At 36.1% G+C, this 15,152-nt stretch overlaps 1 protein-coding gene across 1 annotated transcript in view; it reads right to left on the bottom strand.

Annotated features, from left to right (window-relative positions):
* Window positions 1-5,276: 5,276 nt before the first annotated feature.
* The window catches only part of AHR (aryl hydrocarbon receptor), a 54,793-nt gene continuing 44,917 nt past the window's right edge, over window positions 5,277-15,152 (bottom strand). The window contains exons 9-11 of the mRNA XM_055420539.2: window positions 14,991-15,132; window positions 11,092-12,337; window positions 5,277-7,959 (exon numbers count right to left, since the gene is read on the bottom strand). Of these exons, the coding sequence (XP_055276514.2) occupies window positions 7,825-7,959; window positions 11,092-12,337; window positions 14,991-15,132 (1,523 nt within the window). The 3' untranslated portion in view covers window positions 5,277-7,824. The remainder of the gene's footprint in view (window positions 7,960-11,091; window positions 12,338-14,990; window positions 15,133-15,152) is intronic.

Below are 15,152 nucleotides of genomic sequence, written 5' to 3'. Positions count from 1 at the left end.
TGAGATCTCCAGGTCCATCTATATTGCTGCAAATGACATTATTTCATTCTTTTTAATAGCTGAGTAATATTTCATTATATACATGTACCACACCTTCCTTATCCATTCACCTATCTATGAAACATTTAGTTTGCATCCATGTCTTGGCTATTGTAAACAGCCCTGCAGTGAACACTGAGGTGCATGTATCCATTCCAATCATGTTTTTCTCAGGATACATGCCCAGGAGTGGGAGTGCTGTATCATATGGTAGTTTTTTTTAAAGAAGTTCCATAGTGCTTACCACCAATAGTACAACAGAGTTCCCTTTTCACCACACCCTCTCCAGCATTTATTGTTTGTAGATCTTTTTCACGATGGCTATTATGACTGGTGTGAAGTGGCAACTCATTTTTAGTTTTAATTTAGATTTCTCTAATAATTAGTGATGTTGAACATCTTTTCATGTACCTTCTGCTCTCTGCGTGTCTTCTTTGGAGAAATGTCTATTTAGATCTTTTATTTAGGAGTGAGAGGGGGACCAAGAGCAGTAAAATATTACCATGTTACAGAAGCCAAGTTAACAGAGTATCAAGGAAGGAAGATTTCTTGACCTAACAGAACATTTTTACAAATTGGTAGTATATTCACACTGTGAAGATTTAAGAAATAGATCAGTAATGAAGAAAGCAAGTCATAGTAAGCTGCTCTATTTAGATGTAAGACAATAAAAATGAATGAGTGAATGGACAGATGGAAAAAGAATGAAGTAGTAGTGTAATTTATTGTCCTTAGAAGAAAATGGGTGATGCTTGTTTTCTGGAGAAACCAACACATTCAATGTCTGAAAATGCAAGAGAAAGGAGTAGGGAAAGCCTGAGAGGATAACTGATCGATAAAAACATAAAGGTAAAAAAAGGAGGAAACTGATTATCACATCAGACTTTCTTTGAGTCAGAGATAATATCATTGGAGAGAGTGAGAAGATGGAGATACTGTGGATGGGAGATAGGGGTGGGATAGATCATAAAATGATGGGTTAACCAAGGCAGAAATCTTTTTATCTCTTACATGTAAGAAGTCATGAGGTAGGCAGACAGGGAGTATTTTGTGGTTTCAAGTCATGAGGGACCCGGGCTTGTCCTGTTTTCGCTTCACCATCCTAGTTTAATGGCTTCTGTCTTCAAGGTTCAGAAGAGCTGCTGAATCACCACTGATCACACCCATGTGTGCTGGCTGGAAAGGAAAAGCAAAAAAGCACAAAAGACTTCTTGCAGCTGCATTAGCTCTATTTCAGCATCCTTCTTGGAAGTATCACAAAAGTTTTGCTTTCATATAGTTGGCCAGATCTTATATTAGCTATACCTATCGATAAAGGAGTCTAGAAAATGTAGTCCTTTTTTTCCCTCAATGATCAGAGAAAAGTGAGGATTCTCTTCAAGAGGAAGAAGGAAAGATGTTACTGGTGTTAGGTAATTGTCAGTCTCTGCCATAAACATGGTAAAAGTTTGTGCATTGTTCAGTCTCTCAGTCATGTCCGACTCTGCAACTCCATGGACTGCAGCACGCCAGGCTCCCCATCCTTCACTATCTCTGCGAGTTTGCTCAGATTCATGTCCATAGAGTCGCTGATGCCATCCAACCATCTCATCCTGTGTCGTCCCCTTCTCCTCCTGCCTTTAATCTTTCCCAGCATCAGGGTCTTTTCCAATGAGTCAATTCTTCGCACCAGGTGGCCAAAGTATTGGAGTTTCAACTTCAGCAACAGTCCTTCCAATGAATATTCAGGACTTATCTCCTTTAGGATGGACTGGTTAGATCTCCTTGCAGTCCAAGGGACTCACAAGAGTCTTCTCCAACACCACAGTTCAAAAGCATCAATTCTTCTGTGCTCAGCCTTCTATCAACTCTCACATCCGTACATGACTACTGGGAAAACCATAGCTTTGACTATATGGACATTTGTTAGCAAAGTAATGTCTCTGCTTTTTAATATACTGTCTAGGTTTGTCTGAGCTTTCCTTCCAGTTCAGTTTGTGGTGAGGCCATTATTCCAGTTTTGTCACTTTGTCTAGCAAAACTACTTATCAGGAAAAGAAGTGGCCAGGCTATGTGCTGTGCTGATGAGTTTTGGCCAGGGCTATGGATTGGAGTGTCATTTACCTATAAGGAAGTGAGCAATTTCAGGGTACAAGCAAACACATTGATGATGTCCTGATACTGAGGTCCAAGCTGATGGACTGAAAAAGAACAATGTGTACTCACAAGGCTGGAGATCACAAGAAGGGCAAAGAGCTAGTTGAACAAAGAAGAAAGGAACAGGAAAGTGGAAGATGGTGTGATTAGAAAAGGAAATTTGAAGTTGGCAGAAATAAGGCAAATGCTCAAAGTTTGAGATGTGATTGTTTTTAGCAGGAATGGGAAAATAGATTATTATATTGATGTGTAAAAGTTCTGGAAACATGGCTGGAAGGAACACTGATAAGGATGATAATCAGGACATTCAAGTAGAAAGGAGCATTGGAGACTAAAAACCTAGATATTCAAGAAATAGATGGGATACAGAAGGAGAAGGAACAGTACCAATGCAGAGACTTACCTACAACTGAGGCTAACTGGAAATCACAGGGAAATAGTAATCATGGACATTTGTTCAGTACTTGCTATGTGACAGTCAACAAACTGTGTTTTTAATGCAAAAGTGATTTTTAAATAAACTATTTAGTAACAATTTGAGATTTACATAAAAGTTGTAAAGATACAGAGTTCCTTTATTCTCCTCATTCATTTTCCTCTCAATTTAACCTCTTACATAACCTTGGTACTTTGGTAAAATGATACTGGTCCAATACTATCACCTAAATTTTAATTTGGCTTTCTGCAGGTGTTCCACTAAAGCCTCTTTTCTGTTGCAGAACTCAGTCCAAGATACTCTATTTTGTATTTATCAACAGTTATGTCTCCTTAGTCTTCTAATCTGTGAAAACGTCTCAATCTCCAGTTTTCTTGACTGTAACACTTTGAAGAACAACATTCCCAGAAATCTTGTGGAATCTCTCTCAATTTGGGGTTTCTCTGACATTTTCTCATGATTAGACTAGGGTTACGTGTTTTTGAGAAAACGCCACAGAGCAGAAGTGTACTGATCATACCACTATATCTGAGAGGAATGCCATGACTTATCATTGTCAAACTTGACTGCTTGGTTAAAGTGGTGCTAGACAGATTTCTACAATGCCAACTTTTAACTTTTTTCCTTTCTCTACTGTATTCTTTGGAAGCAAGAGGCTGAGTTTAGCCCACACTCAAGGGAAGGTGGGGTATTAAGCTCCTTGGAAGCTTAATTATCTATTAAAAGGCATAGTTATCTATACTCAGGATTCTTCTATTAGGAAGATTTGCCCTTTGCCCCCATTTATTTATGCAACCCTTTTTAGCAGCATGGATTCATGGGTATTTCATTCCTTGGGTTGTAATCCAATACTATTATTGTTTTGCTCAAATTGTTCACATTTTGACCTCCTGAGAACTGTTTTTTACATCAAGTCTCTGTGGAGTCCCCTAACAATACAGTGAAGCATTACTGTTATCCTTATTTTGCAGAAACAGAAACTCAGGCTCAGAGAGAGGAAGAAACCTTCCCAGTGATTCACAGTGTATGTGTGCTGAAGCCAGGAGTCTGACCTCAGTGTCTGAGTGCTTAGCTCTACTCTGCTGCTCTTGGAGGGAAAGGATGCTTTATGAATACAGATCAGAGATAAGGTGTCTCTATCATCATTTCAGAGCTAAGATCTGTTTTTGAGAGGATTCATCACAAAAGTAGTAGTTGCAGAGAGGATGTGCTTCCAAAGGGTCAGTATGAAGAGAAGGAACCACACACAGTGATCAGAAATGAGACTCTTGCCAGGTGGGAGGAGAGAATAGTTGGAAGGAATAATCGGATGCAGGGCAACTAATTCCTCTCCAGGAGGAGAGAAATTCATTGAGGCTACAATATATTTGGCTGCAGGGCCACAGAGAACCAGCCTGTGGTAAGGAGGAAGTTAAGTGGACTTCAACAGAGCAACGTAATGGGAGGAAAACAAGATTTCAGGAGCTCAACACTGTTTTAGAGAAAGGAGGCAAAGAAGTGATAAGGAAAGATGCAGAATTAAGTAACATTTTTTCCAGGATAGAGGATGACCTGTACACAGGTAAGCTTATAAGAGAGAGAAAGATTCTGGAAGAGGAAAATACAGTGATTTACAATGTTAATTTCTGTTGTACAAAGTGATTCAGTTGTACATACATTTTAAAAATAATCTTTTCCATTATAGTTTATCATACTGAATATAGTTCTCTGGGCTATACAGTAGGACCTTGTTTATCTGTTCCATATATAATAGCTTACATCTGCTAACCCTCCTCATGGACATAAGAGAATAGACTTGTCATTCCCAATGGGGTGGGCGAGGGTTGAGGGAGGGATGGAGTGGGAGGCTGGGGTTAGGAAGGGTGTTTAATCTTGAAGGTAAGGGATCTTCTCCTTCTCCCTCATTGGAGGTTGGCTTAAGAGCAGAGGCCAATGGTACTGCCGGGGTCAAAGTGCATAGTCAGTTAGGATGTGCTGTGGGGTTTTGATAGTTTCAGTTGTATTAGTGGAATTGGAAGCGTGGTCCTCTGGAGACACTGGGAAAAAACTTGGAGCAATATTCCTTAGTCTGGTGAGTAGCCAATAAAATCCCTGGTCAGGGTCTGATAGGCTTGATAACAGGGGGGCAAGTTGAAGTCATTTACGCTGATGGAAACCAATTTACTAAATGAAAGCAGGCATCAGGAATATGATTATCTGGATTTTTTCTTGGTTCTTTGAGATCAAATATTTGAAACTGAATATATTTCAGACAAAGGACAGTGTTAGTCTTTCTCAATGTTCAGACTCAGGTGTAATGCGAATTTGCTATGTTACTATCAAGTTGTTATGATTAACAATAAGTGTAAAGTTAATGTAAACAATTGTTACTGAGAATGAAAACTTTTTCTCAGGAATTTTTCTTCAAATAATGCCAACTGCAGAATTCAAGGTGAGTGTTTAATAGTTATGAATGTAATACCAAAGGCTTAACATGCTATTTATATTTGATAGAGACATAAGTTCGGGCAATAGCTTTTCTTATCTAAGCACAAAATGGAACACAGGCTTAAAATTTTTTTCATAAATATTCTTTAAAATACTATTAAAATGGAATTAATACTACCACCACTAAACTATAACACTGATTGTACAAGGTTTGAAAGAACAGTCCATTGCAGAAGCATTTTAATCTATGAGTTTACTTGAAGTCTTTTTTTATATTCCAGTAAAGCTCAAAATATCCAGGGGAGCGGAACTTCGTAAGAAGTTTAGGAATTACTGACATAACCTATCCTTAAATATTATAGATTGCCTTCATCTGACATAATTATAATACTATACTAGAAGTGCTCATTTCCTTTATGTGAACCAAAAATAATTTGCGTTAAAACATACTATTCATACTTGATTATTTTATTACCATAAATTATTGTATACAATTTTTATAAGGATATTATAAATCATATTTTAAACAAAAATGTATGCATGGCATATGTAAGCAGTAACATCTTGAAGGAGAAAACACCCATGAAAACATTTACCTAAAATTTAGTAATACTGAAAAACACTAAATTGTGCAGAGTAATGATTAAAAGCTATATATAATACATTGAAACACTGGTAAATCTTCAGGTACTGGAGGAACAACCTGGCATAGGAAAAAGATCATAGTAGAAACATCCACATCCTTAGAAGTGTACGTCATCTAAAAATAAATCCCTCAATATAACATTACACAAAGATTCTTCCTTTGGCACTTAGCAATACAGACAAAGGTGTATTGGGTTTAATGTGATTTTATTATTAGGTAAATTTTAGTTACTTTATGTAGATAAAAATATACAATATTGCTTTAAATTTTTTAAGTGTATACTTGATTGTCATCATATTCACATACAGTTTAGAAGCCTGTTTTTCCCCCACTAAACAGTTTATCCAGTAACATGTGGAAGAGACTAACAAAAATGATTTAGATGAAGACTTTTCATGAAAGGTTTCAATGTAAAAATGGAATATTAATCTGGTCTAAATCTTTAGTGATTCCTCCTGCTACCTGCTACAAACAAATTATGAAATGTTTTAGACAAATTTATTTTTTTCAACACTTGAATTCATTGTCCAGGTTCAAAATTCTGTTGGAAAATGCATAAAACTGACTTAGCTATTGTGTCTGAAGTCACTTTTATATACATTGATTTACTAAAAAAAGAAAGTAATGTATTTTAATACTACATCTCAGTTTGGGATGTCATTGTGTTTTTACATAATACATGCAAAACATGTCTATGCCTTTCAGCTGTCCTATTTAAGTAAAAGAAAGTCAGATGGTGGCACTTTTAAGTCACCCCAGGATGGTAAAGTTATTAGTGGTCTGATTCATTTGCTTTCTTAAAAAGACACAGTGATAAAATATGTTAAGACCCAAACAAGTTATTTATGTGCATATATAAGGTATGCACTATTTTTAAATGAAAGACTGAAAACATTTTACAAATATTGCTGTTCATTATAAACTATACAATGCACCATTTTTTCACTCATACCAATACTTTGCACCAAACATTGATATATTCAATCTTAACACTCCTCAAATATGAGAAAAACAAATAGTTTCCACTGTACTAAGAAGTGAAATTTATAAAGTCAACATATTACATTTTAAAGGATTACAGCTCTAAAAGAGTTTTTAAAGAATTTATACATATTGAAATGGGTGCTTTACTTATTAAAGAGCTAAAAATAAAGCTGCTTCTCTTCATTTTAAGTTAATACACAGGGTTGCATTTAACAGCAGATTCCTTACAGGGCAACATTCAGCTATTAACGTGGAGATTTTAGTTAAGCTAAATGGTGATATATCTCTTACTTCTGAAAACTCTTGAAATTTTAGTGCTGCTCTCTTACAATAACTAAAAAAAATTTGGGAAGATATTTCCATTTCCAAAATTTTTCAACGTAAGGCACACGGCAACATTAAAATCTAGAAACAACTAGAGTAAGTAATAAATATTTCTCTTTTCAACCATATTTGCTCTTTACCTGAAGAAAGTAGGTGAGTAGTGCAGTTGAAACATGCCTAGATTAATAAAAATGACTGAATTTAAGAAATACCAATAATATTTGTGTGCAGAATGTTATTAATTTTAAAAAGTATATTTTATGTAAAATATATTTACATAAAATATACTCCCTACAGTGTTATAGGTAGAAAAAACTGTGAGGCACTTACATTACCAAGGAGGGAGGAGCATATTGAGATTATCTTTTTATACAAGCACCAAACCACTTGTTTTAACCTCTGAGATAAAAGCAGAAGCTAAAAGTAAAAGGAAATAGTTCATATTTGGTACACTAATAATCTACAAGTTCAAAACTCAAAGTATTTGATTTTAATCTGATGGAAATAATTCCACCAGAAAAATTTTTTTCTTATTTAAAAGTGTCATAATATCTCCCTGAAACAGTTCTGTATATTCTGTGGTGTTATTTCAGAATACTGTAAACCGTAGATGGTATTTCACTCCTCTGTGACAGCAGACTATTCTAATGATGGTAGTACAGGTGATTAACTCCTCTTATTACAAACCAGATTTTAATGTTTTTATAACAGTAAAAATAACACGTACATCAATGCGTCCACGTGAACTTGCTAACATCCAACAAGGACAGTCTTATTACTCTCTGATGCTTCACAAACGACTCAAAAACCAAGGTGAGGAGTGGGCTTGGATTTACAGGAATCCACCGGATGTCAAATCAGAGTAAGTTCTGGCTTCTGATGGGTGAAGATGGTTGGCAGGCTGAGTGTTACTCATGCTATTTAATTCAGCTGGATACGTTTCATTTAAAATTGCTCCATTCTGAAACTGCAAACAGCAACGCAACTTATTAGAACAGATCCTTCATATATATTAAACCATTAGATATGTGAAAATGTAGTTCTAAAATCTTTATCCTCTGAGTTGTTATTGTTAAACTTCAAACTCCTTTACTGCTATTTTAACTCATTCAGTGAAGACATATTGAACACGTGCATTAGTTGCACTTACAGTCTTTCAGTTTCTCTATTAGATAGTATAGGTGAGTGATATCATTGTCTCACTTTAGATGTGGCGCCCCATACATTGACTATTTGATCAGTGAAATGCCTTTGGTTTGGGCAGGAACCACTGGATCAGAAAGTACCAGTCATGAACTATAGGTACTATTCTCTGTTATAAGTAAGTCTGCTTTGACCAGATTGTATCTCAGTAAGTTTTAGGTACCAATAAACTAACTACATTCAAGATCACTTACACTGGACTACAGATAACCCAGAACTTTCTGAAAAGAGGCAAGTTATGATTTTTAAGAGGTTTCTTAATATTCCTTATATACTATATACCATGGGTATGATTTCTAGAACAAATTTTATTCATAATATGCTTTCAAAGTACTACTAAAATTATTGTCCTAATTATGGAAATAAAAATTACCAAAGTAAAGTGCTTGCTCTTGCCTTTTAACAATGAAATTTAGTCTCATTTCCATAAGTGCTACTGGAAAAAAAGGAGTGAGGGGAGGACCTTGAGACACACAGTTCTGTGGAATTACAGGAATAATTCCTGTTACTAATAATTAGTTGGTGATGGACAGAGAATCCTGGCATGCTGCAGTCCATGGGGTTGCAAAGAGTCAGACACGAGTGAGCGACTGACCTGAATAATTCCTAATAGTTCTGGAGGTTTTTAAAGATTATAGAACTTTTTGAATCTTAGTATAATTAGTGAAAGTAATGGATTATAATCATACATTTAATTGCTTCAAATGAAATTTACCTTTCTAAAGCCTATGTAACATTAGGTTTCAGTCCTTCTAAACTTTGTCAAGTTTTCAAAAGGAAGGTAATAAGCGCCCAGCAAAAGGTAGATTTTGGATAAATTACTTTCATCATTCAATACAATGCACATCAGCAACTGTCTTTAAAGAGACTGTGTGCTAAGTCACTTTAGTCGTGTCCTACCCTTTGGGATCCTACGGACTGTAGCCCGCCAGGCTCCTCTGTCCATGGGATTTCCCAGGCAAGAATACCAGAGTGGGCTGCCATTTCCTCCTCCACTGTATATTCCCAACCCAGGGATCGAACCTGCATCTCTTATAGCTCCTGCATTAGCAGGCGGGTTCTTTACCACTAGCACCACCCGAAAAAAGCCTGTCTAGAGTAGTGCTAGTCAACAGAAATATAATGTGAGCCATAGATGGAGTTCCAATTTTTTTAAGATTTAATAACTCCTTTTTTATTTTAAGTTGCTCAGTCATTTCCAAGTCTTTGTGACCCCATGGACTGTAGCCCTCTAGGCTCCTCTGTTCATGGAATTCTCCAGGCCAGAATACTGGAGTGGTTGCCATTCCCTTCTCCAGAAGATCTTCTCAACCCAGGGATCGAACCAGGTCTGCTGCATTGCAGGCGGATTCTTTACTGTCTGAGCCACCAGGGAAGTCCAATAACTCCTTGGGGGAATATATAGGTCCAGAATTCTTATTATTCATAAGGAAGTAACACAAAACAGTGGGAAAGAAAACACTGTAAGGAACTGGTACTAATGCAGGCCCTCTTTGGAATATAATTTTACATAATTCACTTCTCTACCGTTTACAAGTTACCTGCTGCTGCTGCTGCTGCTGTGTCACTTCAGTCGTGTCCGACTCTGTGTGACCCCATAGACAGAAGCCCACCAGGGTCCCCCGTCCCCGGGATTCTCCAGGCAAGAACACTGGAGTGGGTTGCCATTTCCTTCTCCAATGTGTGAAAGTGAAAAGTGAAAGTGAAGTCGCTCAATCGTGTCCGACCCTTAGCGACCCCACGGACTGCAGCCTACCAGGCTCCTCCATCCATGGGATTTTCTAGGCAAGAGTACTGGAGTGGCTTGCCATTGCCTTCTCCGACAAGTTACCTACCTGTGTTTATTCTGCAGCAATGTTGTGAGACAGAGTGTAACTCATTGTTAAATTTTAATATAACTGAACAATGTCAGGAATGAGGATAAGAAAATTTTTCACAGTCTTTTTCTAGGGAAAAACTCATATGTAATTCAACAAACCAAATGTATAAAAAAGATCAGGAAAAAACAATTAATGAGAAAGCTGCAAATACATTTTAAACTATTATTACAGTCTTATTGGGATTTGCTTCACAACTAAAATACACAATATGAACTCAGTATTTTCTAATGGAAAAGCATAAAGGCAAGCATAAGACATTCCTGGGTGGTCACAAAGAGCAGCAATCATTAGGAAGCACTTTAAGTTACCATGTTGGTAGAAGGGTCTGAATGACACATTTAAATGATAAAGATAAAACATCCAGCTTGAGTCTCATGACAGGAAGCCAGATAAGTTACCTTTCTTATTTTTCTTAAGATACCAGGGGAAAAAACTATTTTACCTTGAAGGATAAAATGAAGACAGAACACCGAGGAGCCTAGGAATTTTACCAGAGATCACCCAGGACAAAAGTATTTGAAGGAAACACATCGATACTGGTTTTAACCCAATTTCAACAGGAGAGTCAACATTTAATAATAATGAGTATAATCTAAAAAAAAACTGAGTCACTGAGTTATATACCTGAAAATGTAAATCAACTATGTCAGTTAAAAAAAAAAAAAGCTTTGAAAAAACTATTTTTAAAACCTTAAAGCCTTCTAAGCCAGCATGTTTAAAAGGTCAGATTTTTAAAAAATCTACATTATTCTAAACAGTGTACTTTTAACTAATTTTACTTGGTAATTTTACTTTTAACTTATGGATGTATTCATACTGCTTTTGTCCTTGATTTCTTTTATGATATACTTGTATTAGTAACGTAAAAGTACCAGCTTACACAAAACAGTCACAAATAAAATTAGTACAGATAAGAGGTTAAAATCAGTCACTGACAGAAAACTCATAATTTACATCTATTTATAATGTATGAAGAGGCATTTGAAAGGACTTACTCAGTTTGAGAACACCCTTACCTTGTTTACAAATGCCTGTGAGCCCGGCGTGGTTGGGTTGTACGGCATCTGAGCCAGCTGGCTGTGCTGAGGGTCTGGCTGGCACTGGTACATTGAAACAGCCCCGGCATAACACGTCTGAGGAGCTACCATGGCCGACTGTGGATCGAGTCCATGCTGTTGGTTTTCAGGAACTTGTAAACATGAGACAAAATCTTCTAAATTAGAAGCAGTAGTAGGGTACGGGGCTGGTTCAAAATTGCCCAAGGGAAAGTCTAACTGTGTACCCTGAGGTTGCGGTGGCAAGCCAGGCTGATTACAGGGAATCAAGTTCTGAGGGTAAGGCATCGGATCAAGCTCAGGTTTGTAGGAAAACTCTTGACTGGTCCCAGGTAAGTCTGCAAAGACACTGTACTGCTGGAGGTCCTGCTGAGGACAGTTCAAAGGCACGGATCGGTCAGAGTCCCAGTTTGCAAACATGTTGTTCACTTGCATGTGCTTCATTTGCTGACACAGTTGTTGCTGTTGCTCCACTGCCGTGTGCATCTGATGGCGCTGCAGCTGCTGCTGGTCTAACTGGAGCTGCTCCTGGACCATACAGCTAGGGTTCAGAGCCAAGGATGGCTGCTGAGGGTACCCTGAACACCCGAAGGTAGGCTTATTTAAAGAGTCTTCAACGTAGGTCAGAATTTCATCTGTTAAGTCAATATCTCTGAAGTCATCCTCACTGGAAAAGTCAGTTCTGAAAAATTCCTCATTCTGTTGCATGTGTTGGATGTCTTCAAAATCAATGCCTAGGTGTTTCATAATGCTGTACAAATCATTGTTTCTGTTATCTGCAAAGAGCCCGGCATGATCTCCAGAGAGAGCTGGGTTCACGTCCTGAGACTGGCCGATCTGCTCATGTTTCAGGATACTGTCACTCCCCATAGGTACCACACTGTTTTGCCAGTTACTGCACTCATTCAGAGAGTCACTGAAAAAATTCCTTTCGAAAGGTGTACTAGTTGAAGCAGGATAGAGATAAATAGCCTCATCCTGTTGTATCATGGCATTCAGGAGGGAACTGGGGTTGAGGGAATCCTTACTTAGAGTTGATGTGGTGGTTGACTCTTTTCCACCAGCAATATTTTTAGTCTTTATTGGTAAGGGATCCATTATGGAAGGAAAAGGGCTGCTTATCTCATATAGAACAGCGTCTCCAGTGGTAAACATAAACGGCAACTTCATATTGCGTTTGTTTAAGTGCTCTGTTCCTTCTTCATCTCTACAATTGGGCACAAGAAAGTTTGCATGTATTAGGAAAAGCTGTATCATAAACATTTCCAAAATAAGAAATTAAAAAAAAAGAAAAACTAGCACACAAAATACACAGTAGTTAAGTTTGTTAGAGGTGAACATAAATTTGCGAGAAATCTTTCTGAAGACAAGTACTTAAAACTGTTTAGATAAATTTAGATAGAATTTGTCCAAAAATTTAATTTCACTCTCAAATTCCATCCCTCCCTGAAAAAATAAATTCTGAATGGAATACAGATCCAAATATACATGTGAGGCATGCTGAAATATAAAGCTCTAAAGGAAGATTGACATATGAAAATTAAAATTTTTTGCATAGGAAAAGAATTCATAAGTCAGGTGAAGGCATGGAATAAATGTCATAGTTTCATATATATTATGTAGTATGTATGTGTGTAAAATTTAATGTTGGTATTAGGTAAAGAGCTCCAAATGGGTCTAACAACCTCTTCATAACTAAGAACAAGCAAACAAAAATAGCAAATGTATAAAAACATGAACAAAACAAACCAGCCTGATATGTAAAGAATACTATACATACAAAAGAACGTGTAGTCTTGACAAGAGTATGTAGGATATTTTATCAACACTGACCATACACTAGATTATAAAATAAGCCACAACAAATTTCAAAGGACTGAATTCCTTCAGGCTATTGTCTAACCTCAGTGGAATTAAACTTAAAGTCAAATAACAAAAAGACAACTAGAAAATCCTCTAGTATCGAACAGTACATAACACTATATTTCTAAATAATTCCTGAATAAAAAAGTCAAAATAAATACTAGCACATATTTTCAACTCAATGATAAAGACATACAAAAATAAGGACAGTAGTTAAAATCATACTTAAAGAAAAACTAATACCTTAACCAAATACACTGAAAAAGGTGGAAAGAAATTAAAATTATACCCAAGAAGAGTAGAAGGAAGGAAATAATAATGAACAGACATATATGGGTAACAAATGTATAACAGGAAAAAAATCAATAAAACAAAAGCTGACTTCTTGAGAAGGATAATAAAATTAATGACCTTCTAGGAATAGTGACTAAGATAGGACACAAATTCCTAATACCAGAAACTATTTCTTAAAATTATATGAGTACAGAACTTATAGAACAGAAAGAAAATAAGAGCATAAAGGAGAAAATTCATGATGTTGATGAATGCAAAGTAAGTATTTGGTGTAAAAATTCAACAACCACTCATGATGATGATATTCTTCTAGTAAACTAAAGAAACGGATGTTTTTAAACCTGAAACAAAAAAACCCAGTGTTTACAAAAATAACAAAAGACTACTTACAAATATATGAAATGATCAAGTATTTGAAGTCTTTCTCCCTTAAAGTTGGGCATAAGACCAAAATGAATTATCATTATTTCCATTGCATTCTACTGAGGGCCTAGCCAGTACAATGGAAGAACTTTAAAAAAAGAACAAAACTAAATCTAAAAGTTAAAAGAAAAAATTATTTGCAAACAACACAGGACATATTAGAAAACCTTAAAAAAAGTCTACAGACACCTTATTAGAATTAATAACTGAGTTGAATAAGGTCACTAGATATAAAACACCAATATTAAAAATTCAACTATTTCTATAAAAATTATATATAATATATATGCACACCATTTAAAACATCATAGAACATATGTATAAGACTCAGGTAAGAACAATACAGCCCATTATTAAGATAAAAACATGGGTACATACACATGGACCACCACATTCATGGGTTGCAAAATTCAATATAAAGATGTTAATTTTTCCAAAAGGAACTATAATTTCAATATAGTCCCATTCAAAATCTCAACAGATTTTCCCACAGGAACTGGCAACTGATTTCTAAATATGTATGGAACTATAAAGGGTAAAGAAGAGGCCAAGACTATCCAAGGAGAACAAAAATTCTGAACAAACAAGATGGTGGGCATAAGGATATCAAGGCATATCAAGATACAGAATAATTAAGACAGACAATGTGCTTTGGTATAAAAACAGACAACTTGACCAATGGAACTGAGAAACAGAACCACAGATACAATCCTCTGATTGAAATGTAGTGCAGTGAGAAAAAGATGGTCTTTTCAAAAAAATCATCTTTAAAATAAATGTTACTAGTGAACTAAAATGTCCATATAAGGGAAAAAACTAATTGTGATCCTTATCCTCAAAGCCACATACATAAATCAATTCTTCAGAGTAGAGAAAATGAATGCAATGTGAATTATTTGACAACACACTCACTTCTAGAACATATGAGAAACTTAAGAATCACTGCCTGCTTATTAGCAAACACATGCTAAATAAAGCACTGTTATGTTTTTTAACAGAAGGCACTGGCTTTTCACCTTACTTTCAGACACCAGGATGAACCCTTGTGGAGTTTTCGTTAGCTCTCCATCCATAGTTGTTCAAGAAAGTTGGTTAACTCTGATTTCTCAGTGTCCTTAACTTACCTATGCTTCTCTCTACACATATTACCTTTTGGGTGTTTATTTCCAGTGTACATTCTCCTAGAATTTACTTAAGGTTTTCATGTAAGAGGATTTCTAAACCAAAGTGTTAAAAATAAAAAAACCAAAACGTGAAACAGTCCAGGTCTTTGTGCTTACGTTAGAGGTCTCTGAGTTGCAATGATATAATCTGGTCTTCCATTTTTATAAACTAAGCGGGCATTTGACTGCACCCAAGTCCATCGATTGTCTTTAGTGAGAAGCCTGAACACTATCATGCCACTCTCTCCAGTCTTAATCACTAAAACAAACAAACAAAAT

The sequence above is a fragment of the Moschus berezovskii genome, chromosome 3 (assembly GCF_049115385.1).
Source record: "Moschus berezovskii isolate FMDL1 chromosome 3, NW_MosBer_1.0, whole genome shotgun sequence".
Lineage (NCBI taxonomy): Eukaryota > Metazoa > Chordata > Mammalia > Artiodactyla > Moschidae > Moschus > Moschus berezovskii.
The sequence above is the reverse complement of the archived record's forward strand: the minus strand, read 5'-3'. Positions and strand labels throughout refer to the sequence as shown.